The 23,983-nt window shown below is 40.1% G+C and overlaps 1 protein-coding gene across 1 annotated transcript in view; it reads left to right on the forward strand.

Moving 5' to 3' along the window:
• The first annotated feature begins 392 nt into the window (after positions 1 to 392).
• The window catches only part of NRG3 (neuregulin 3), a 1,396,490-nt gene continuing 1,372,899 nt past the window's right edge, over positions 393 to 23,983 (forward strand). Inside the window, exon 1 of the mRNA XM_040437249.1 lies at positions 393 to 1,104. Within this exon, the coding sequence (XP_040293183.1) occupies positions 393 to 1,104 (712 nt within the window). The remainder of the gene's footprint in view (positions 1,105 to 23,983) is intronic.

The following is a 23,983-nucleotide window of genomic DNA, read 5'->3' on the forward strand; positions in this document are numbered from 1 at the left end:
AGAGGGAAGACAGCTCAGCTCCCATGTGCAGGAATGTTGCTAATGGAATAGACAAGGAGGACACACAGACGGATGCTTGGAAAGAAAAGGAAAAAAATAGAAGGCTGGTTCATTTCTAGTTTATTTCTATGGAAAGCTGGAGGAAAAGAAACGGAAAGTGAAGGGATGCGGGGATGCATATTCTGCTAAACCTTGGATGGATGGAATTTTTTAGCTGATTCAGCAGCTGCTGCTGGCGTTTTGCTCTGTACAAGAATCTCATGGAGGAATGCTATCTGTTTGTGATCAGTGACATTTGAATGCAGAGATTTCCCCCCCTTCTTTCTAGGGAGCTGTGCTGATGATCAAGCTTCTTAAGGCTCATGTATTTTGGGGGGTGAAAGGAATATAGGATGAGTGAAGTGGCTGCCTCCACCTCAGCACCTGTACGTCCGGCAGCTGCTGAAGAGGCTGCAGGTGGGAACACTACGGAGGAAGAGGATGGGGCACCAAACCCTCGGGAGGTGCGATGTAGTGACTGCATTGTATGGAACAGGCAGCAAACGTGGCTATGTGTAGTGCCTCTCTTAATTGGATTCATTGGCTTGGGTTTGAGTCTGATGCTTCTAAAATGGATCGTGGTGGGATCTGTAAAGGATTATGTCCCTACTGATTTAATAGATTCCAAGGGTATTGGACAGGACCCGATTTTCCTTTCAAAACCAAGCTCTTTTCCAAAAAGTATGGAGACTACAACTACTACAACCACCACCAGGACTCCCAATCAAATTAGCACCCGTTTAACTACTACGACAAGGGCGCCCACTCGCGTCCCAGGAAGTAGAGTACCTAGCCGGGTAAACTCTAGAACCACAACGGTGCGCCATGCAGTCGCCACTCCTACAATTATCTCCACCACTGCCCCCCTTAGCACGACCACGTTTGTTTCACGCCCACTTCCAGGGACCCCAACCACCCAGCCAATGCCCATCTGGCCCACTGCGGAATATTCTACCTCTTCTTACAAAATTTATCTTCATGTTTCCACCCAGTCCTGGACACAATCTCGTTTTCAGGAGTCTACCACTACCACCAACCCAGAAACTACCACTATGCCCAAATATCGTAAGTAGTACATGCAATTCCCTACAGGTTTTGGTGTAACAGGACTGAGTGATATGTATGCAAAAAAAAAAAATAATAATAAACGTATGGTGAAAAATATCATTTCTTAGCACATCCTGTCTCGGAAAGTAACTACCAGTAGGATTTAGCAGCCCATTGCACTTGTCATAAGCAGATAATGGGTTAACTTCCCTCTTTTGCCACAGTGAAATGACTGCACTGTCACTGCAGATATGCTTAATGTTTTGGTGAAGTTTCAAGATGAAATTACAAGACATTTTGCCATTCAAGCGATGCATGCTCAATCCTGCAGCAATGATAAAAATCCCACTATCTAGAGAGGGGTAAAACCACCGCAATGAGAAAAAATAGAAGTGATCGGATAAAAATCAAACTGTCACACAGATATTCTTCTATTTTTTCCATATCATATACACAATTCATATTATGTAGATAGGGTCTTCCATTAGCCAATATTTCTGATATCATTAAATTCACCCATGGTTATATTATTATAGGAGCCCTACAAGATAGGTCTATGAGATGCACAGGAACGGCTATTAACATATCTGATGGTTCCATCACCCATTCATTTTTCAGATGTTCCTCTGGGTATAGAACGGTCGTTAATATGCCTATAAGGCTGAATATGGTGGCTTTTAGTACATAGGGTATGCAAATGTCAGCATTGTAAGAGGGGATGATGACTTGAAATGCTTCTAACCTTTAAGATGACAACCCTGCAACCTATGAAGGTTATTTGGGACAAGGGCAACTGAGGAAGTCTTGAAGAAACCAAGCAACCTCTCCAAATAAGTCCAAAATAGGATTTGATTCTGTTGTGTTATTAGAGGGATTTGAGCATTCCTTGATATGCCTTCTAGATGTTTATGACAGTAAAAGCTATTGAGTATCATTTTTGAAATGGTAATCCCAGCTGTGTCTCTTGGATGATAATCTGTGATTACTTTGCTGGAGGACTCAGTAATATCATTTATTCATTCCAATGGTTTTTTTTTTTTTTTGTTTATTTTTTCCTTGATTAAATCCATTTGTTCATAAGCCTCAGGATACATAAACCCATCTGCAGAGAAAATTCTACTCAACTGATCGAGAAATGGGAAATTGGGAAAAGCTGTTGGTAAATCACCCCAGCAAACAAGGCAATAAGTCCACACCACCGGCCAGCAAATGAATTTACCTCCATTCAGTGAGGGAGGAGGGGGAACATGTATCCATCCAAGCAATCATTTAATGACAGATAAACTGCAGTGTGTCTATTCCTGTTGTAAGTTGGATCTGACTTTGATTTTGTGTCTTTTTGCTGGGTGTCGTTTCATCTCACTTGATTTCTGCCCTTGGGATAGAGGGAGAATGTGAGCACAGGCCATGCTACTGATACTGTATATGGGTCAGTCTGTGTTCTAGATAAAATATCTAGAAAATATATTTAGACTCGTCTTAGCAATCTGTAGCAATGTCTCCTCTTCTAGCATTCGCTTTGCAGGTAACACCTCATTTCCTTTTTTTTTTTTTGCCGAAAAACATAATGCGTGGTTTTAAGTTAATGAGCCGTGTGAAGTGCAGATGTCTTTCCATAAAAAAATTTTTGTGTGTTAAGCGAGAACAATTAAAGGTGAAATATTTGCCAATACTGGATAAATGGCATATCGGCAATGTTAAGGGAGGACCCTCTGTATGATCTCTACTTCCCCAGATGGCGGTCGTGTCGAGACTAGACAGAATCCTGATTAATAAATAATTAATGGATAGATGGCTACACCCTCTGTTGTCAGGAAATAAAATGCAAATGGCAGCACAGAACAACTGCAACAGATTAGCAGTCTCATCTTGGTCACCGGGAGCTTTTCAGGAGGCAGCAGAGAGTTGTTAACACAAGATTAATTTTAAGAAGTGCAGAGAAGGGCAGACATTGACTCTGGGCAGAGCACTGGTAATTCTGCAAGCCATAGATTAGATAGGATGCAGGGAGGTTTCAGTATGGACAAGATGTTCTATTGAACACAGATGGGGTGGTCAGAGGAAGCCTTTCAACACCAGGATACAAGACATGCTGCTATTGTTTTGTCTAATTGTCAAGTTGTAGCATATGGAAATGTCTATCTTCCAAAGGAACATCTGCATCTCTCCTTTGCTCTAGGGACGCACAACGCATAGGGTGAAAAGCCTATTGTTCAATCTGGTGTATGCCATCAAGTTTGCTGCTTTTCGATTTCATTGTTGTGGTGGCTGGTTATCATGGATCGTGCTCTGTCGTGTGCATACAGATAAAAATGATCAGCCTGGCATCCTTCACATCAAGACGGTCTTGATAGGCAGGTCGTGCTAGTTCTTCTGTGTATTAGTATGATGTAGCTGAACATATCAGTGATAACAGGATGGCTACTAGTGCATGTGGATTGGAATGAAATAAATGGAAATATAACATGTAGCTAAGCCCCGAAAAACAATGTCCATATGTTGTAATGTGTGAGAGAACTATGGAAAATACAACATCAAATCGACTGAATGGCGAATCGGAAAATACACAACATATTAATAACATAACATGTATAAGTATATTGAGTCATATGATATAATTGGTTTATTTCAGCTTTGTCAGCCACTAATACCCAGTATGTTGTATCTTTGCATACTGTATATGCTTTCTGCACCAATGACTAATGATGGCTACTGTACCGTATGTTGTCTGCACCTCAAATTGTGCTTAATTGTAAGCATTACATGATTATGAGAATCAGGCATGTATGCTGTATTAAATATAAGAACATATGTAATGCACAAACCACCAGGGGTAGTCATCACTCTTTTCAATTGCCATGTTGCCATAATATTGTGCTGGCTACTGGGCCGTGAACTGTATGTAGAGGAAAGCAATGAATTCAATGTTACTGAAAAGAAATACTTAGAATTAACATATCATGATGTAAGATTATTGCAGTAGTAATGAGAAGCTCCTATAGACAGTGTGGGTTGTTTCCAAAATGCAAAGTAATGTGAGAAATTCTATAGGGAAACCATTGGTCTTCCTCCAGATACACCTGGTGATTTTTATTTTATGCTAGAGATTGTGCCCTAAAACTACTGTGATTCTGCTAATATGTGTCTGGTAATTAGCACACAGAACCAGGCTAAATGAAGGTTTGTAGCCTTCCATCATGGGAAAGGATGGACGGGTACATTTGACTTTACAACATCTGTTACAGGCAAAAAAATAAGCTCACCTGCCATGTTTCTCGACGGAAGAGAGGTTGAAGAGAAAGCCTAAGGGGAAAGTGGAAAATATCATATCTAAAATATCTTATGGGGCAAGCAAAGTTAAAAACGTGGGAGGCTGAATCTTTTTTTGTCCTATTTTGAAATCTAGTGGATGTGTAACTATTATTTACAATGTGTTTGACGTTTATAGAAGTATTATAATATACATCAGTTCCCGTAAGACCCTAAACAATTCATTATGGTGTACCTACTGTACCTTCTGTGTTGGGTAGTGTGGGATAAGCACTGTTTCCTCAACTGAGGCATAAGACACTATCAAATGAAGAACAATATGGTGGCTTTATTAACATTAGCAACAACTTTTTCTGTTAAGACTTAATGACAATATAGTAATAGTAATAGGAATAGTAGTAATAATATTCCTTTGGGGTTCATTTTGGCATATGTCTCCCTAACCTTTCTGCACTGAGGAACACCATGCAATGCATGTGAATTGCAAGCTAAATGTACACCTTTAAAGAGGAGATATCACCACCAGTTAAAAAAAGAGGAGACATCATATCTGTTCTTTATACTTTTGTTCCATTTAAGATCCACTCCTAATTTTGGCTTACAAAACTGCATGCAAAAACCTGACTATGTGGCCTTGCCCTAAGAAGTTTATTAATGAATATGCAATTCATGCCTATTTTCTGTGCAGATTTCACTGGGTTTCCATGATGAATGTGTTAGGCTACTTTCACACTAGCATTTTCAATTCCGCTATTGAGATCCGTCATAAGATCTCTGTAGCGGAAGAAAACGCTTCCGTTTTGTACCCATTCATTGTCAATGGGGATAAAACTGAACTAAACAAAATGGAGTGCACCAAAATGCGTTCCGTTCTGTTTGGTTGTGTCCCCATTGTGGACAGAATAATGCTGCAAGCAGCTTTTTTCTGTCTACGATGTGGTACGGAGTAAGACGGATCCGTCCTGACACACAATGTAAGTCTATGGGGATGGATCGGTTTCCTCTGACACAATAGAAAATTGAGCTTTCCCCCATTGACTTTCAATTGTGTTCAGGACGGATCCGTCATGGCTATAGAAGACATAATACAACCGGATCCGTTCATGACGGATGCATGCGGTTGTATTATTTTAATGGAAGCATTTTTGCAGATCCATGACGGATCTGAAAAAAACGCTAGTGTAAAAGTAGCCTTACATTCAAATATTGTTGCAGATTTGCTGCAGATTTAACTCTTTGCATTACAAAGAAGGAAATGTGAAACAAAAGTCCGCACAAAGTATTAACATCCTTAGTATTTCCCAATCCGTACTACAGGTTAATTTACATGCAGAACATTTCTGCACACAATTTCTGCCTTAAGGGAATCATGTTAATGACTTTCAGAACTATCATCCCCAAAAGCTATATACCCATATGATATGCTTTACAGCAAAGAGGAACTTAATCTTCAGGAGCTATGTAACTAAAGACATACAGTACAGACCAAAAGTTTGGACACACCTTCTCATTCAAAGAGTTTTCTTTATTTTCATAACTATGAAAATTGTAGATTCACACTGAAGGCATCAAAACTATGAATTAACACATGTGGAATTATATACATAACAAACAAGTGTGAAACAACTGAAAATATGTCATATTCTAGGTTCTTCAAAGTAGCCACCTTTTGCTTTGATTACTGCTTTGCACACTCTTGGCATTCTCTTGATGAGCTTCAAGAGGTAGTCCCCTGAAATGGTTTTCACTTCACAGGTGTGCCCTGTCAGGTTTAATAAGTGGGATTTCTTGCCTTATAAATGGGGTTGGGACCATCAGTTGCGTTGAGGAGAAGTCAGGTGGATACACAGCTGATAGTCCTACTGAATAGACTGTTAGAATTTGTATTATGGCAAGAAAAAAGCAGCTAAGTAAAGAAAAACGAGTGGCCATCATTACTTTAAGAAATGAAGGTCAGTCAGTCAGCCGAAAAATTGGGAAAACTTTGAAAGTAAGGGCTATTTGACCATGAAAGAGAGTGATGGGGTGCTGCGCCAGATGACCTGGCCTCCACAATCACCGGACCTGAACCCAATCGAGATGGTTTGGGGTGAGCTGGACCGCAGAGTGAAGGCAAAAGGGCCAACAAGTGCTAAGCATCTCTGGGAACTCCTTCAAGACTGTTAGAAGACCATTTCAGGGGACTACCTCTTGAAGCTCATCAAGAGAATGCCAAGCGTGTGCAAAGCAGTAATCAAAGCAAAAGGTGGCTACTTTGAAGAACCTAGAATATGACATATTTTCAGTTGTTTCACACTTGTTTGTTATGAATATAATTCCACATGTGTTAATTCATAGTTTTGATGCTTTCATAGTCATGAAAATAAAGAAAACTCTTTGAATGAGAAGGTGTGTCCAAACTTTTGGTCTGTACTGTATATGGACAGATCTATTGGTCCCACTTTCATGAATTACTTCTTATTTGCAACCATGTTCAATGTGGTTATGAAAAGAAGTGGGGCTTATGCATAGTTAGGTGAGCTGCCACTCAAGAATGATCAAAGCATTTTCATTACATTAGTTACCCACAAAACCATATATTCTACTAAAAGCCATACATCAAGTCTTTGGTGTCTGCAGGATTTTCGAATGTGGTCTTCACATTCATTGGTCACAGATGCACTCACTGTGTTGCTAATGACTTTAGGTTAGGGCTAAAGTAGGGAGTGGAGCCTAAGGATTTGCCTAATCTTTAATCCCCTTATTGGGGTATGGACATCTTCTGCTGGAATTTCCAAGTGGCTTCAAGATGATGTTTGAAAGTGTGACACTAGAACTATGGACAGAAGCAGAGCCTTAAGGTACACGTACCAATAACTGTCCCAATTATCAGGAACAACCATTCCTGCCAATGCTCCTTCCCGATAATCTGGCCATGTAAATGTGCTGCCGTTAACCCAATGAACAAGTAAAATGCTTGTTCATTGGGTGATCCTGCTGTTCGTGCAGGCGCTTCAATCATCATTTCTGGTCAGCAGATTGTGCTGTCTCAACAGCGATCTTCTGCCCAGAGACAATGATTCTGTATCTGGACAAGCGATCACAATAGCGATCTCTCATCCTCATACTGTGAAGGAGATCACTGTAAATGCAGTGGTCTCCTTCACTGAGCAAGCAGTAGACTGCCAGGAAGGAATGCTTTCTTCCCAGCAATTGGCTGTCCCACCAGCCCGTCTAGACCCGCCTTTACAAAATCAAGTTCAAAACTAAAGGAGAACTTGCTATAGAGGTTAACGGGCATAGGCCAGGACAGGTAGTTATCAAATGGAGTAGTCAAGAACAATCTGAATCAGGACCATGTAAACCACGTACAGTAACACCTACACAAACTGACAGAAATGAAATAACCTACACAGGCAAGAATACAATCTTACCGGCAGGTTTGAATCGGGGATAGTAAGCTGAGGCTAGAGTGATGGTGAGCAGTGAGGGACGTCCACTGAAGTGGGCAGGTATGGGGCTGACAATTATATTAAAATAATTTGTTAATGCACAGTATGTGCAGGAGTTGCCTACTTTACAACACAATACTAAAGATAAAATGTGAAATATCCACCATAGTCTTTTTCAGATAAATCCATATGGGCACATTTATATGGCAGAAATACTAGGAAAAATGTAATGTGTACTTTTCCAGTGGAACACGCAGGGGAGACCAAAGGCTGATCCAATCAAATATTTGTCGCAGATTCCATCTCAAAAACTAGCCATCTAATGTAAACCATTTTTAAGTGGATTTTGGAGTGGATCTCAGTCCTAAGAATCTGTCATACTCTCAATGGAAAGTAAACGTCTTTCAGTTTTTTTCTTCACTGACTCATTAGCGGCCAAGTCCTGTTGAAGAACTGATGAAGATGGAGCATGCTACGATTTTCCCCGAAAAAGACAAATATTCAGTAAACATACTGCCTGTTGTAAACCGCACCCGGACACAAAACCGCTTGTGTGACATTAGCCTTAATGTCACTTTGTAGAGCTGGTCACATAATCTATGTAATTTCGCCTGTGACCTGTCTTATTATGATTCAGTAGCATATTCATTTTACAACTGCAGTCCTTCGAAGCTACAATTATCTGCTGCTAGACAACACACGTCCGGGATGTGAATTGCATCCAGCACAGGCAGATTGGAGGCAGTGAGAAAATTCATCTGCAGAGCTTTGTATTTTAATCAGGAGAGTTAAATAAAGTCAGATCATTCTAGCAATATGGAAATGTGATAAAACCGGAGATAGTGATGATTATATTTAGAAGACTGAGCAGAAAGGTCTTGTAGGCGGAATATGTGCTGGAAAGGTGTAATGTGGAATGTAAGATGCGCTGTGAGATGAATGAGAAGTGTTATCTCTCTCTCTTCCCGGCTTTGCTGAGTACAGATCTCTGCATATCTCCAAAGGACACGCCTCGAGTGCAGTGCAAACCAGGAACGCCGAGTGAATAAATATGACAGAAATACAGGCGAGATGTCGTGTATGCAGATAAAACCGTGGCATCTTATCAACAGATCCGTGAACAAGAAAGCTTGTCTTGATAAGATTTATGAAAGATTTTGTCACTGGTTCTGATCATCTTGTGTTTGCACATTTTACAGGCAGGTCAAATATACATCTATACATGATGCCTACTCTATGACAGAAGCTAAAAATCACAATAACCACTGGTGCAAGTGACAGAAAAATGCCTTCCGGAAGGGAGGGAATGATAAAAGAGGGGATCTGTCCTGCTTTTTTCCCCTTTGATCGACATTAGTACTGTTCTTATGCAAGAGATTCCTCTCTTCGGGGATTTTTTTTTCTCTCAAATGTTCTCAATTCCTCTTGGAAAAAAGGATGTTCTCATAGCAAAGTGTCTCTTCATGGAAACATAGGGCCGAGGCTATTGTCTTGATTAATAAATGATAGGTTTGGTGGGTGCAGAGTTGCACCGCATACATTTTACATTAAAAGGACACTTTTGTCAGAAAGGGGTATTTTTAAAAATCAATATTCATAGAAAACATGTTTGAAATATTTTTTATCTATTTTTCTTTTTCAATTTGGTAGTACTATGTCTCTGAAAATAAATGACAAAATAGGGCTTATGGTCATGGCCATAATTTTGTCCACATCCGCTGTTCATTTTTTGCAGATCGAATGCAGACCCATTTATCTCAATGGGGCCGCCAAAAACTGCTGAAAGCACACTTGTGCACTGACCCATCCGTAAGTCCCTTCCACGGCCCTGACAAAAAAAAAACAAACATGTCCTATTCTTGTCCATTTTGCTGACAAGGATAGGACATTTGTGAAAGATAAAAAAAAAGGGCAACAGGCTCTCAGGTGGTATCTATGTTTTGCGGATCACAAAAACGGATACGTCCATGTGCATGAGCCCTTATTGTCCTTCTTAACCAGTCATACTATGTACAGTAGATACATAAGCCATTGTTTAGTTTACTGGTGCTTCTAGGGAAATATGGAATCTAGTAGCATAATAGTAGATTCATAGAATTGGGATAACAGCATGAGAGCTCTATTAATCTCTGGAAAATCCTAGATAAAGGTGCCCACAGAAGAGCACTTACTCCAAACAAGGGAGTAAGTTAAAGAGCCAGAACAGGAAGTAGAAAACATGGAGTGAATTAAATATGTTATATTCAGAAAACAATCCACCCATTTTCTGTAAACACGATTATCTAGCATATTCACATATAGATTATTAAATTATTTTAAAAAATCACACGGAATCACGCATGCGGTTTTTGGTGCACTTTTCAGAGTCAGGAAGGTGTGGACGTATGAAGAGGGACTATGGATTTATTCTTAGGTTTGGCTTGATAAACTGCATACGTTATGTGTTTCCAAACTACAGGACATTACATCTTAAAGTGCCACCATCTTGTTAATAGAGTCTTCTGCTAGGACTTCACAGCATTGCAGTCCTAAACATGGTCACAGATGGAGGGGCATGTGAATAGATGTATCCAACAGCAGTCCCTATTTAAAACTGCTACGCGCAAGAAACTAGCACATGGACAATGGCTGGTGGTGGGTGCGTACGGTCATCCACACTTTCATCAATGACAGTGTTTAGGACCAGAACATCATACAGAATACTTTGCTAACAAGGGGCAGTGTTTCTCAGAGAAAGGCATTGGTGTTGAACATGTAAAAGCTAGACAATGTTTAAAGCACATCTCTGAACATGAACCAATGGTGGACAATCTCTTTAAGAAAAGGCAGTCTTACCTTATGTGATTTCATGTGTGATTCCATCATGCACAGCTTCACTATAATATTCAATATGATACTATTTACATCCATGTGGTTATGTCTGGTACTGCAACTCAGTAACACTGATGAGAGCAGAGCTGTGTGGATTTCCTTTGCTCTAGTTATAGTGAGTTTCTGGGAGTAAGACCTCCATATCCCATTATTTAAATAATAATAATAAAAAAAAAACATTAATTCCTGAACAAAAAGTTTAAAGGGGTTGTCTCTGTGGGCATACTTCTTTTTTTTTTCTTTTTTTAAAAAGACAGAATGGTTTAACATGAAATATATGCATTGCTCACATGCTGGAATCCCTGGCCTTCATCATTCTTTCTCTGATCCAGTCCCACCTGCTCTCTACTTCCTGGTCCACAGGAAATCGTTGAACATCTTCTAAACCAATTACTAGCCACAGTGATAACCCACCTAAACCTTTGATCTGCTGACTGCGCATTTCCAGCCATTTCTTGGACAATTTCTTTAGGCTAGGGCTACACGTGGGACACTAGTCGCGCGACCGCTGTCACAGCCAGGATTTTTGTTGGATTTTTTTCTACTCACACTGCAATCCCATTCATTTCTATAGGATCATCACTACTCTACCATCCCGAATGTAACAGCTGTTGCGTGACCAGTGTCACCGTGTAGCCCTAACCTTATGGCTAGAAAATATATATGCCAAAAATAGAGGAAGGACAGCACCACTTACTACAAATTCTTTGTGAGTCCAAATTTAAGCGGCGGTGCTCGCGATGTCAGGCCCCAGCCTGAAGGGCCCCTTAAATGCCAAGAAAGACTACAGAAAAATCGCAGCACTCCCAATCTTTAATCAAATCCTTCTCTTTATTATCACCGAAAAAAGCTTCGACACAGCAGGTCTTTTCTAAGGTACAGGCCTGTACTCTCAAGATTGGGAGTGCTGCGATTTTTCTGAAGTCCTAGAAAATATATATGGTGATTTTAGCATCAGATATGAAATGTTAGGGATGTAGGGATTAGTCAAATGTTTAAATAAGCAAATATTACTATACTTACCAGTTGGATTTGCCACATTAACTCTCCTTTACACGTCCCTGTCCATAATGACATCTGTAACAAGATGGTCAGTGGTTCATCCGTGAAGATGTTCGTGAAGGATCTGTGTTTGGTCCTTTTATGTATTTTTTGCCATCTGTGTGTTATCTGTATTCCATGTATACAACTATCTTAAAAATTTATTTCCAAAGCATACCCTAACAACAATCCATAAAAACCACGGCAAGGACCAAACATGCCATCCGTGATGTGTCAGTGGTTTTCAAAGACCCATAGACTTCACTGGGTATGTTTGGTCTGCATCACGGGCTAAAATAGTGCATGTTTGTGTTTTTTTCCAGTAAAAAATCACTTATATGTGAATAAACACATTAAAATGAGTGGGTACATGGAGTCCACACATTTGTGATTCACTGATGTGTGAAAGAGGGCTAGCTGTTTGCCCTCCAACACATTTGTTTACAAGCCTGAAAATACATGGTGTGATGCTCCAGCAACCACACTATGTTCCTTGAGTGAACATGGGATGACAGAGGAGCTCTCATCTATAGACAGGAAAATATAAAATAATAGTACCATCACCCTGGTACAAAATACAAAAAAGTGCAAGTGCATATAAGTACACATCTAGGGTGGCATTAAAATGATGTAACACCTTACATGGAGTCTTCAGAAAAATGTATGTCTTATCCACACTTTTACCAGATTAAAAGAACTTGTAGAATAAATATTGCTAATAATGTTAAGTTTAATGTGGAAACCAGCAGAGAGACTACATTTTAGATGGAGACAAGCACTGATTGTGGGCGCAAGGTTGTTATCCTCACAGCAGTATTTGAGGAGATTAAAGGTTAGAAAGCTGTGATGCAGGGAGGCTGTTAAACAGTGGGTCACCATGGAGAATCCAATAACCAAATACGAGTAAATACAGTACTTACACAGTACCAGCATACTGATAGAAGGGAAGCATTTTTGCCTTGTATAAAGGTTTCCTATATTTGATCCTCACAATTATCTGGCTTTTTAGGTATCCATCTAACTGCATCTTTACATAATTGTAAAGAATTTTCTGCATAACTGTATAGTGCCTAGTGCAAATTCGATAATTCGCTATTATTTTCTTGATTGCGAAAATTGGCAATGTAATATTCACGTAAAGCGTGCGCAATACAGGCATGGTTCACTTTTGCTACATTTTCCAAGCTGCTAGAAGTTTACTGAGACTGGAGAAAATGGTTGGCATGGCAGAACATTACAATAGCTTTATATGCAGATAGAGTGCTCCAATATATTCGTGATTGCGCAAATCGGCAATGATGAAGCAAATATTTTGGTGCAATATGTGAAACTTCACATTTTAGCAGGTCTGACTACATATTACTGATTGGTGCACTATGTATTGTTGTGAGTGACATCACAGCACTATGTCTGTAGCATGTATGTATGGACAGCAGAACCTATAACACTACCTAACACCCTGCACTGCAACTGCTACACTATATCAGGATATAACCTACACTGACTATCTCCCACTAACTATCTGTATTATATACGGTATATATATAACCTATCTAACTATCTATCCAATGTAGTGTGGAAAGCACAGAGCATACTAATGACACTGCTGTATCTCTGAGAACTTTAAAAAACTGTAGAAAATGATCTCTCATATATATGGTGAAGCGCCAGTTGAATTATATATCAACTGTAGAAAATGGCTGCTGGGGAGGTTCTTATATAGTAAGGGGTAGGCAACTTTCCTATTGGTTACTAGGGATGTTGCTAAGCTCAGACAAAGACATTGCAGCCTTCTCATTGGCCCACAAGCAAGAAGTAGGGAGGGATCATGGGTTCAGATGAAAAAAAATCTAGAATATTCGAAAATACAAATATATATCACTATATTCTAAATATTCTCAAATTCTTAAAGTGCCGATATTTGCGATTAATATTCGCTGTTCGAATATTCGCGCCCAACACTACTGATCACAGTTGTGCGATGTTGGACTCCAATCATTATGATATTAATGACCTATCCAATAAGAGGACTACAATTTTCTACTGGAGTTATTTTAAATAAGGGTCCTTTTACATAGGTTGACAACAGCCTCAAATGAGTGCCAAGACACTATAGCAAGACGATCAGAGCTTTTTTGAAGAGTCCTTCACATGGGCTGATTCATACTGTGTGGAGGAAACAATCATTCTTTTGATTGTTCATCCCTCATGCCACCCATACAGTTTGCATATTGTTGGCAGCACATCCCCTCTTTACACAGGGAGGAATCCTGACAAAAATGTATTTTTATTTAAGTAATCTGATCAACTGACAGATGAGTGTGTGCTTGTTTATCAGCTGATTGGTGGGATGCTTAGATAAGCCAATGATTGGCCAAACAAATGTATGTATGAACACTCATTCTCAATCCTTATTCCATGAAACGGGTCTAAAGGTTGGATTAAGTAGTGGGGGACTGGTTGGCACTCCACTTAAAATAAGGTAGTGCTCAGTGATAAAAGTTACATTCAATAAAAATCTAGATTATCACGGCACTCAAGATATGTTGCAATTAGGAATTTATTGCATCCATCCAAAGGTATTTAGAAAAGCATGGCCAACGATTTGGTTCAGCCTGGACCTTGTTCACGGCCTATAAATGTAAATATAGAATAAATATATTTAGAAAATATATATAGTAATGTTAATAGCATATAATATGGCACATGATGTCACATGATTTCATAATGTATGATTAAGTTGATCTGCAGGCAAGTCAGTATATGAAATACATGAAAAAATGAAGAAAAGGTACAGTACAATATTACATGAAGGAATTGCAGCATCATCTCTCTGGGATATGAGTGCTCACATTGAAGTACAGCCAAATAAACAGAAAATCAGAAACAGATATACAATGAGCTCAAGTATCGGAGAGAAAATGCCAGGGTCATGGTATAACGGAGCCGATTGTATAAAGCAGGACAGATGATAAAAAGCTCCATAATCGATAATCTAGTACATACCGTATTGCTGTAGTGTAGCCAGAATGATTGATCACATCCTCTAATCGCTAGGCCGCAGACCCGTTTTAATGGCGCCCCAGCTCATAGCGTGCGCATGCAGCCTTGATCAAAGTGTATTGTGTGGAAACTGGCAAACTGCATATCGCTTCATGAGGGAAGGGATGCAAATGAGCTCTTAACAAGCTCTGCCTCAAATGCCACCAGATGTAAGGCAACTGTCCTATAAGTCAATGTTCAGCTCTTAAAATAAGCCCTGAGACATGACTTGGATATTAAATAAGCCAGCACCTCATCTGCAGACAGCTGTTTCAGGGTGATTGCCCCTCATCAGTGCAGAGCAGAGAGTACTGGCCTGGCTGAGAGGCCTGTGTCCAGGTCAGTGGGGAACTAACTCTCCTTAGAGAGAGAGCACCTTAATCAGTGTGAGGAGACTTATAGGCCATACATGCTCCTCTGGAATTCTGGGAGGGAAGGGGTGCAAATGAGCTCTTAACAAGCTCTGCCTCTAATGCCACCAGATGTAAGGCAACTGTCCTATAAGTCAATGTTCAGCTCTTAAAATAAGCCCTGAGACATGACTTGGATATTAAATAAGCCAGCACCTCATCTGCAGACAGCTGTTTCAGGGTGATTGCCCCTCATCAGTGCAGAGCAGAGAGTACTGGCCTGGCTGAGAGGCCTGTGTCCAGGTCAGTGGGGAACTAACTCTCCTTAGAGAGAGAGCACCTTAATCAGTGTGAGGAGACTTATAGGCCATACATGCTCCTCTGGAATTCTGGGAGGGAAGGGGTGCAAATGAGCTCTTAACAAGCTCTGCCTCTAATGCCACCAGATGTAAGGCAACTGTCCTATAAGTCAATGTTCAGCTCTTAAAATAAGCCCTGAGACATGACTTGGATATTAAATAAGCCAGCACCTCATCTGCAGACAGCTGTTTCAGGGTGATTGCCCCTCATCAGTGCAGAGCAGAGAGTACTGGCCTGGCTGAGAGGCCTGTGTCCAGGTCAGTGGGGAACTAACTCTCCTTAGGGAGAGAGCACCTTAATCAGTGTGAGGAGACTTATAGGCCATACATGCTCCTCTGGAATTCTGGGAGGGAAGGGATGCAAATGAGCTCTTAACAAGCTCTGCCTCTAATGCCACCAGATGTAAGGCAGCTATCCTATAAGTCAATCTTCAGCTCATAAAATAAGCCTTGAGACATGACTTGGATATTAAATAAGCCAGCACCTCATCTGCAGACAGCTGTTTCATGAGGAACATGCACATGCGCTCTACATACACATGCAGCTGGCAATTGTATAATGTTAGATATAATGAGGATATTCTGTCCAATAATTGTGGCAATAATTGTATGTGGGAACCTCATCAGAGACTATACTATATCCCAGTAAATTCAAATCTAATTGAGTTATCAAGTAGATACCATATATTTTTAAAGGTTGTATTTGACAGCCTGATTCTGCCAGCGATTGTTGGCAAGGAATCATTACTTCCCGTCAATCGCCTGCTCTCTAGTGGAGGAGACTGTTGCTATTAAATGCAGCAATCTCCTCCTCAGTATAGAGAGGAGTGATCATTATACCATAGCTCTTCCCTGTACCGAATCATTGTTTGCTGGCAGCAGATTGTGATTAGACACCAGGATCTGTCGCCTGCAAACAATCATTTTTAAACCTGTCACCCTGGACGATTGTTTGCTTGTTCATCGGGTAATCGGTGGCAGCATTACACTGCCAGATGAACACTAACAAGCATTACTACGAACGCTCGTTAGCGATCATCTGGCAGAAAATCTGCCGGCCTAATATTGGCTTTAAGGCTTTAAGTCTGTGACTGAATGATAACATCAATAGCAGCAATTGCTTTTCAATGAAACATTGTTCTAAACCACTCCAGTATAGTATAACAAATGCTCCTCAAGATCATTTTCAACACTGAACCCAAGCTTCTCCAGTCTGATATTGTCTGGATTGGCATTCGGTTTTGCAAAGGTTTAACATACCCCAGGGGTCCTATCACTAAGGAACTTTCAGTGTACCTTACAACAAAAGGAATATAAGAAGGCCATGTAGGGGCTCAAGATCATATTACAATGAGAACATGCAAAATATGGCAATCCTGTGTCAGGAGGCTGAGCTCAGGGTGTCATCCACGACCATGTCACTTGCCATCTTAGCAATGGGAGTTTTTAAGGAAATCTGTCACCCTGATTTTGGACTATTATCTTCAGCAATGCATGAGTAGTCCAAATCGCAATTTTTTTATTTTCCTAGTGCGCCTTGTTCCCCCGCTGTCAGCACTCAAAGCTGCACTTAAATATGCTGTTCTAACATAATGGAAAGGACTCATGCACATCCTCCCCGACAATGTATTTCAGCATAGCTCCGGGTGCTGACAGCAGCGAATGGGGGGGGGGGCAATAGGAAAATAAAAATAGTGACCTGGACTCTGGATTTCTGCAGTACTTCTCATGTATTACTATAGCTAATAGTTCAAAATCAGGGTGACAGTTTCCCGTTAAGCCTCTAGTACATTAGAAAGAATTCTGATGCCAAACACATTCCACCTAGAGTGTCCCTTTAAGTACTTTGAAGGGGTGGTCAGTCATGGGCCACTATGCAACCCCTTTGGCTGTTTCCAATAGCAAGTTCTCAATGCCACATAAAACTTTGCAGCTTATGTATTCTGTATCATTGGTTTTAGAATTTACATTGCTGTAGGCTAGAATTTATACATAAATGAAGCTCATCATGCTGTTGTGTGGAGCAGAGAATACTGCATGCTGCCATGCTTGAGGTGGGAGCAGTAACAAACACTGTTCTATAAAGGAAATAGGTTTGCATCGTATCACCTAGAGCAGCTCCATTGCCCATGCTCTGAAGGAGTTCTGATGGGCTCTTCTTAAAGGGAGTGAAATACAACATCAATAAATATTAATGGCTAATGAGCCAAAGTGCTGACGATGGACATCTCATTGTTATAAAGCGTGTTACTGTATCAGTGGCTGCGAGGACCACAGACTGCAGAGTGTTCATCTTCCTGGACTGTTTTATGGTTATTGATCTTTGAGAACAAATTATGAAAATCTATAAGAATTGGCAGATGAGCTTCAGTGAAACAATAGTCCTTATCTTTTCAAGAGGATATTCCAGAGCAAACTGCATTGATTGTGCTTTCTTATAAAGCAATTTCCTTCCACCTTTCATCGTAACACTAATCAGCCTCATAGTACCCAGGACAAATGTTCATTTTACACCCAGCACATGGGGCACATCCCTGGTAGCTGTCCCCTAGCTATGTCCCTGGCCTTAAGCTTGGCTCGCTAGTTGAGTGCCTTTGGTAGCCAATTCTCTTGCTTATGTGGAAGCCTGCTCTCCAGCAATATGACAGCTATTGCTTCTGTTATCTAGAGACAAGATTTATAATGACTACTGCATGTATCAGTCATTTATCCAGGTCATGGCATATTAAGTAGTCAAAAGCAGTTGTTTCTAGGTTATTTTTGTTAGTTTTATGCAGACTAGATACAGTATCTAGCAGAAACCATGTTGGGTCATGTTGCCTTTCCTTGATTGATGTTTCTAAAATTTTTGCAATTGTTTTTCATCATTACAAAAATTATTGCAGCTCAATACAGACAGAATAGTGGTTGTCAATTGTCATAATTGAGTTATCACAGCTGGAAACCTATGTCGGGTTTTACTGGCACACAATGGTTAAAGTGTGACATGGCTTGAGAAATATGGGGTTTTGTAGGAACATCTCTCACACCAGTCTTGTTATAGTGGTTGTATCTACTTTGCCTGCAACATGAAGAACGTGGACATGTATTACAGACATTATACAGCTCCTGGGCCCTGCCATTTAACCACTTGTAGACTGAGATCAAAGATGATAAGGGAACTGACAAAGAGGGATCCTAAGATATAATTGCCATATGATGTGATACAGGTATCATTAGCACATGATGTGACAGTCTAGGATATTGTCTGTTATTACCACAATATGTTAGTACACAGATTAATGTAATGACATATGACTAGATATTAATATATTACAGTTTAGAACAGTTTATGCAGATAAAAAAAAAATATATATATATATATATACATATATATAATATATACACTGCTCAAAAAAAATAAAGGGAACACTTAAACAACACAATGTAACTCCAAGTCAATCACACTTCTGCGAAATCAAACTGTCCACTTAGGAAGCAACACTGAGTGACAATCAATTTCACATGCTGTTGTGCAAATGGGATAGACAACAGGTGGAAATTATAGGCAATTAGCAAGACACCCCCAATAAAGGAGTGGTTCTGCAGGTGGTGCCACAGACCACTTCTCAGTTCCTATGCTTCCTGGCTGATGTTTTGGTCAATTTTGAATGCTGGCGGTGCTTTCACTCTAGTGGTAGCATGAGACAGAGTCTACAACCCACACAAGTGGCTCAGGTAGTGCAGCTTATCCAGGATGGCACATCAATGCGAGCTGTGGCAAGAAGGTTTGCTGTGTCTGTCAGCGTAGTGTCCAGAGCATGGAGGCGCTACCAGGAGACAGGCCAGTACATCAGGAGACGTGGAGGAGGCCGTAGGAGTGCAAAAACCCAGCAGCAGGACCGCTACCTCCGCCTTTGTGCAAGGAGGAACAGGAGGAGCACTGCCAGAGCCCTGCAAAATGACCTCCAGCAGGCCACAAATGTGCATGTGTCTGCTCAAATGGTCAGAAACAGACTCCATAAGGGTGATATGAGGGCCCGACGTCCACAGGTGGGGGTTGTGCTTACAGCCCAACACCGTGCAGGACGTTTGGCATTTGCCAGAGAACACCAAGATTGGCAAATTCGCCACTGGCGCCCTGTGCTCTTCACAGATGAAAGCAGGTTCACACTGATCACATGTGACAGACGTGACAGAGTCTGGAGACGCCGTGGAGAACGTTCTGCTGCCTGCAACATCCTCCAGCATGACCGGTTTGGCATTGGGTCAGTAATGGTGTGGGGTGGCATTTCTTTGGAGGGCCGCACAGCCCTCCATGTGCTCACCAGAGGTAGCCTGACTGCCATTAGGTACCGAGATGAGATCCTCAGACCCCTTGTGAGACCATATGCTGGTGCGGTTGGCCCTAGGTTCCTCCTAATGCAAGACAATGCTAGACCTCATGTAGCTGGAGTGTGTCAGCAGTTTCTGCAAGACGAAGGCATTGATGCTATGGACTGGCCCGCCCGTTCCCCAGACCTGAATCCAATTGAGCACATCTGGGACATCATGTCTCGCTCTATCCACCAACGTCACGTTGCACCACAGACTGTCCAGGAGTTGGCAGATGCTTTAGTCCAGGTCTGGGAGGAGATCCCTCAGGAGACCATCCGCCACCTCATCAGGAGCATGCACAGGCGTTGTAGGGAGGTCATACAGGCACGTGGAGGCCACACACACTACTGAGCCTCATTTTGACTTGTTTTAAGGACATTACATCAAAGTTGGATCAGCCTGTAGTGTGTTTTTCCACTTTAATTTTGAGTGTGATTCCAAATCCAGACCTCCATGGGTTGAAAAATTTGATTTCCATTTTTTTATTTTTGTGTGATTTTGTTGTCAGCACATTCAACTATGTAAAGAACAAAGTGTTTCAGAAGAATATTTAATTAATTCAGATCTAGGATGTGTTATTTTTGTGTTCCCTTTATTTTTTTGAGCAGTGTGTATATATATATATATATATATATATATATATATATATATATATATATATTGCACATGCAGCACATTCACATAAATTCATATCAACATGTTCAGGAATAAAAAGACAAAGATTGGGAATATTTTTTCCTATATTCTGAAAAAAAAAATTGTAAAAAAAAAAAAAAAGATCAATAAATAAATCAACTTTAAACAATTTTAGAACTTAATACCAAAATTGGCTGTGCCCTTAAAGGGTTAAGAACCATGTGGCAATCTGATTTCACAAGCATTCTCTTTAAATTTAGTTTCTCAGAAAATTATAATAATTTATTTTGACACAAATGTATGCAAATGACATCAGAGTAATAAAAAGAAATAAAAAGAAAAAATTTTCTACAGTAGGTACCATTAGTGGAATGATATATGTGTACCGTCACCTCTTTACCTTTGATAAACGTGGCAGATTTTCAATGTATTGTTATGTAAATGTCATGTCTTACCACTAGCTTGATCATTTGGTGTATTCGAGACAGAGCCAATGTCTTTAGAACTGTCCTTTATCAAACAGTCTTCCATTTCAATATGTAATTTGTGAAGCGAATTGTGTGCCACTATGATGTTTACATTATCAAACGTATTCAAGGGCCTGAGAACGTAGCATAATGCGCACTTGATTTCTTCATTCCCTATGTCTGGAAAATGGATAGAAGGTGGAACGCAATTTGACAACATAAATATCCATGATCAGTCAGTTGCATTGTATGCATTCTCTTATATTTTATTGCCTTTTAAATGGAGTTGTCAGGCCATGTCTTGGTATCCCTCAGTATATTAACATACTTTTGATAGGTTTTCTCTCGTTTACTGTGGAATAAAATATGTAAAATATATGCGTGTGTGTGTATATATATATATATATATATATATATATATATATAATATATAAAGCTGAGTGTATGTGTGTGTGTATGTCCACTAAAGGAATCCGCACCATTGCATTTACAATCACGAAATGGTACATCAGGTCCTTAAATATTCAGTCATATGACATGTCAGGATTAGATACACAGCTCAGCAGGCAGTATCACACAGGATAGGAAATCTGTTTATTTGAATGAAGAATAGGCAGTTCTATGGGGGTGCCGGCCGGGTGTACACTACGGACATGTTAATGGACCCTTAGAAGTGATCTCTCACTGTATATACTGGGAGTTCTACCAGATTTACTCTGCTTTTTACTTCGAAATCCAGCTTTAAATCATATAACCCTACATATCACAGAAATAACCTCATCTCCCTTGATCATGTCCCAATCTCAGATTGGGTAGAAATCGCCTAAATGATTTATTATTATATCACAGCCATCCACATGAATGTACACATATGTAATACGTGGACAGTTAAGTTCATAATAGCTGCTCGTTGTTAGTAGCTCTCCATTTAGGCAAATAGATGAGGTTACCAAGTTTGGGACCCATCTATGATGTTCATATGCCCAATTGCAGTATATGGAAAAAAAGATTAACCTCTTTAACTTTTGTGTAGATGACCTGCACAAAAAATAAATTTAAAAGACTTCAAATAGGCTACCACTCAGAATAATACTTATCATCATTTAGAAAAGCTATGAAATATAGAGTACAGATGAGTGGTAATGCACACTCTTTGCAGTGACATTTCATGGGCTATATAAAATTAACTGTACCAAATCAAATTGAAAAGAGCATTTCCTTGCTTCAGATTAAGGGAAAAAGACAACCTCTCAATCAGATTCCTAAACTATATACAGTTTATACTGGTCTATGTAACTGTATCCATCAGATGTCAAGTTGTAGCTTCCTGATAGCTTAAGGGCCATGGGTGGCAGACCAAGTGAAGTAAAATGGAGAGCCATGTAGAGATGCTTTGCGATTGTCTTTTGTAGTGTAGGTTCACACTTCCTTCAAACTCAACATTTGTCTGGAATGTTTGAAAAATTCATCTAAACATATGCCTCATACATATCTAACTACTGTATAATTATACAGATGTCTATATCTACCATTATGCTTTTTGTATTAAAATTATGCTTTTTCAGCACAGTTGATGCAAAGGTACTGTACTCAAATGTATGTCAAAAGGACACTCTTGACATATATGTGCCTAAAAGGGATTGTGAGCAAATAAGTGTATACAAGAAATAGCTAAACTTAAGGTGAAACTACTGAATAAATAATATTAACATGGGCAAGTACCATCAATTTGTTTAGGGCACTATTCAGTTCCAAGATATTACCATATGGAGCAAACTGATGATTGTAGTATGCATTGCATACAGTTACAGAATGGAATTCCATGGCTACAATAAAGTTTCCTAGAGTCTTTTTGAATCTTCCTATTTATTTTTGCCTAGATTAGTGCGTAATAGAGTATTCCAAACTCCAGGCATTGCATTGATCCAGGCAATATTTCTCTACATAGAGTGCTGAGTTTGACACCATGCCAACAATCATGGTTGATCTTTAGAAAGATATTGATAGATGTATACATTGATTAGCCATAACATGAAATCACTGACAGATGAAGTGAATGACACATGATTCAAGGAAAGACATCTAAGGAACCAGAGACAGAGGTATGGATGCCCAAGCCTTACTGATGTGCATCTGATCAATGGAGGCCCCAGAATGAAAAAAGAAAAGAAAAATCTGCCAACACAAAAAACAAAATATATAAAATAATACCATATTATAATGCCAATTATATACTCATTATATAAATGTGAGATTTTTAGCAAATACATTTTGTACAAAATTATTTGTGCCAGTCCACCATGGTAAGGTGATTGATCTCTTTTGGCAGGAACCTATGCTAAATGCTACCTTTTGGGCCAAATGGCCTCCAATAAATTCAGGAAAGGCAGCCTCCATATATATTCCCCAGACTGCAAGTTATAAAGCTTGAAGGATGTGCTGCTAACAGTTTGGTGTCCGATGCCACAGGACACCATCAGAAGTCTTGTAGAATGGGTTTGGGGGTGGAGAAGAAACTTAATATTTGGCAGGTGGTAATAGTATTATGATTGATCAATGTAGATAGATCAGACCCTCATTCCTCCTCAGACCTCAGATAAAACCCCCACCTAACTTCAGATCAGGCCTCTTGTCTGATTCCCTTCAAGCCACCATTCCTTCTTAGACCTCAGATCAGACCCTCATCCCTCCTCAGTCCTTAGATCAGACCCCCATCAGACCTCTCAGTCCCCCTTAGACATCAGATCAGACCCCCATAATACCCCAATTCCTCCTTAGATCTCTGTTTCAAACCCTCATCATACCCCCATTCCTCCTCAGACCTCAGATCAGACCCCATCATACCTCAATTCGACCTTAGGCCTCAGATCAGACCCTTTTCTTACCCTCATTCCTCCTCAGTTCTCAGATCAGATCATCATCATACCCCCGTTCCTTTTCAGACCACAGCCTCATCATACCCCCATACCTGCTCATATCTCAGATAAGACCCCCAACATATCCCCAGTCCTCCTCAGACCTCAGTTCAGACCCTCATCATACTCCATTCTTCTTCAGACCTCAGATCAGACCCC

Source organism: Bufo bufo, chromosome 6 (genome assembly GCF_905171765.1).
Source record: "Bufo bufo chromosome 6, aBufBuf1.1, whole genome shotgun sequence".
Lineage (NCBI taxonomy): Eukaryota > Metazoa > Chordata > Amphibia > Anura > Bufonidae > Bufo > Bufo bufo.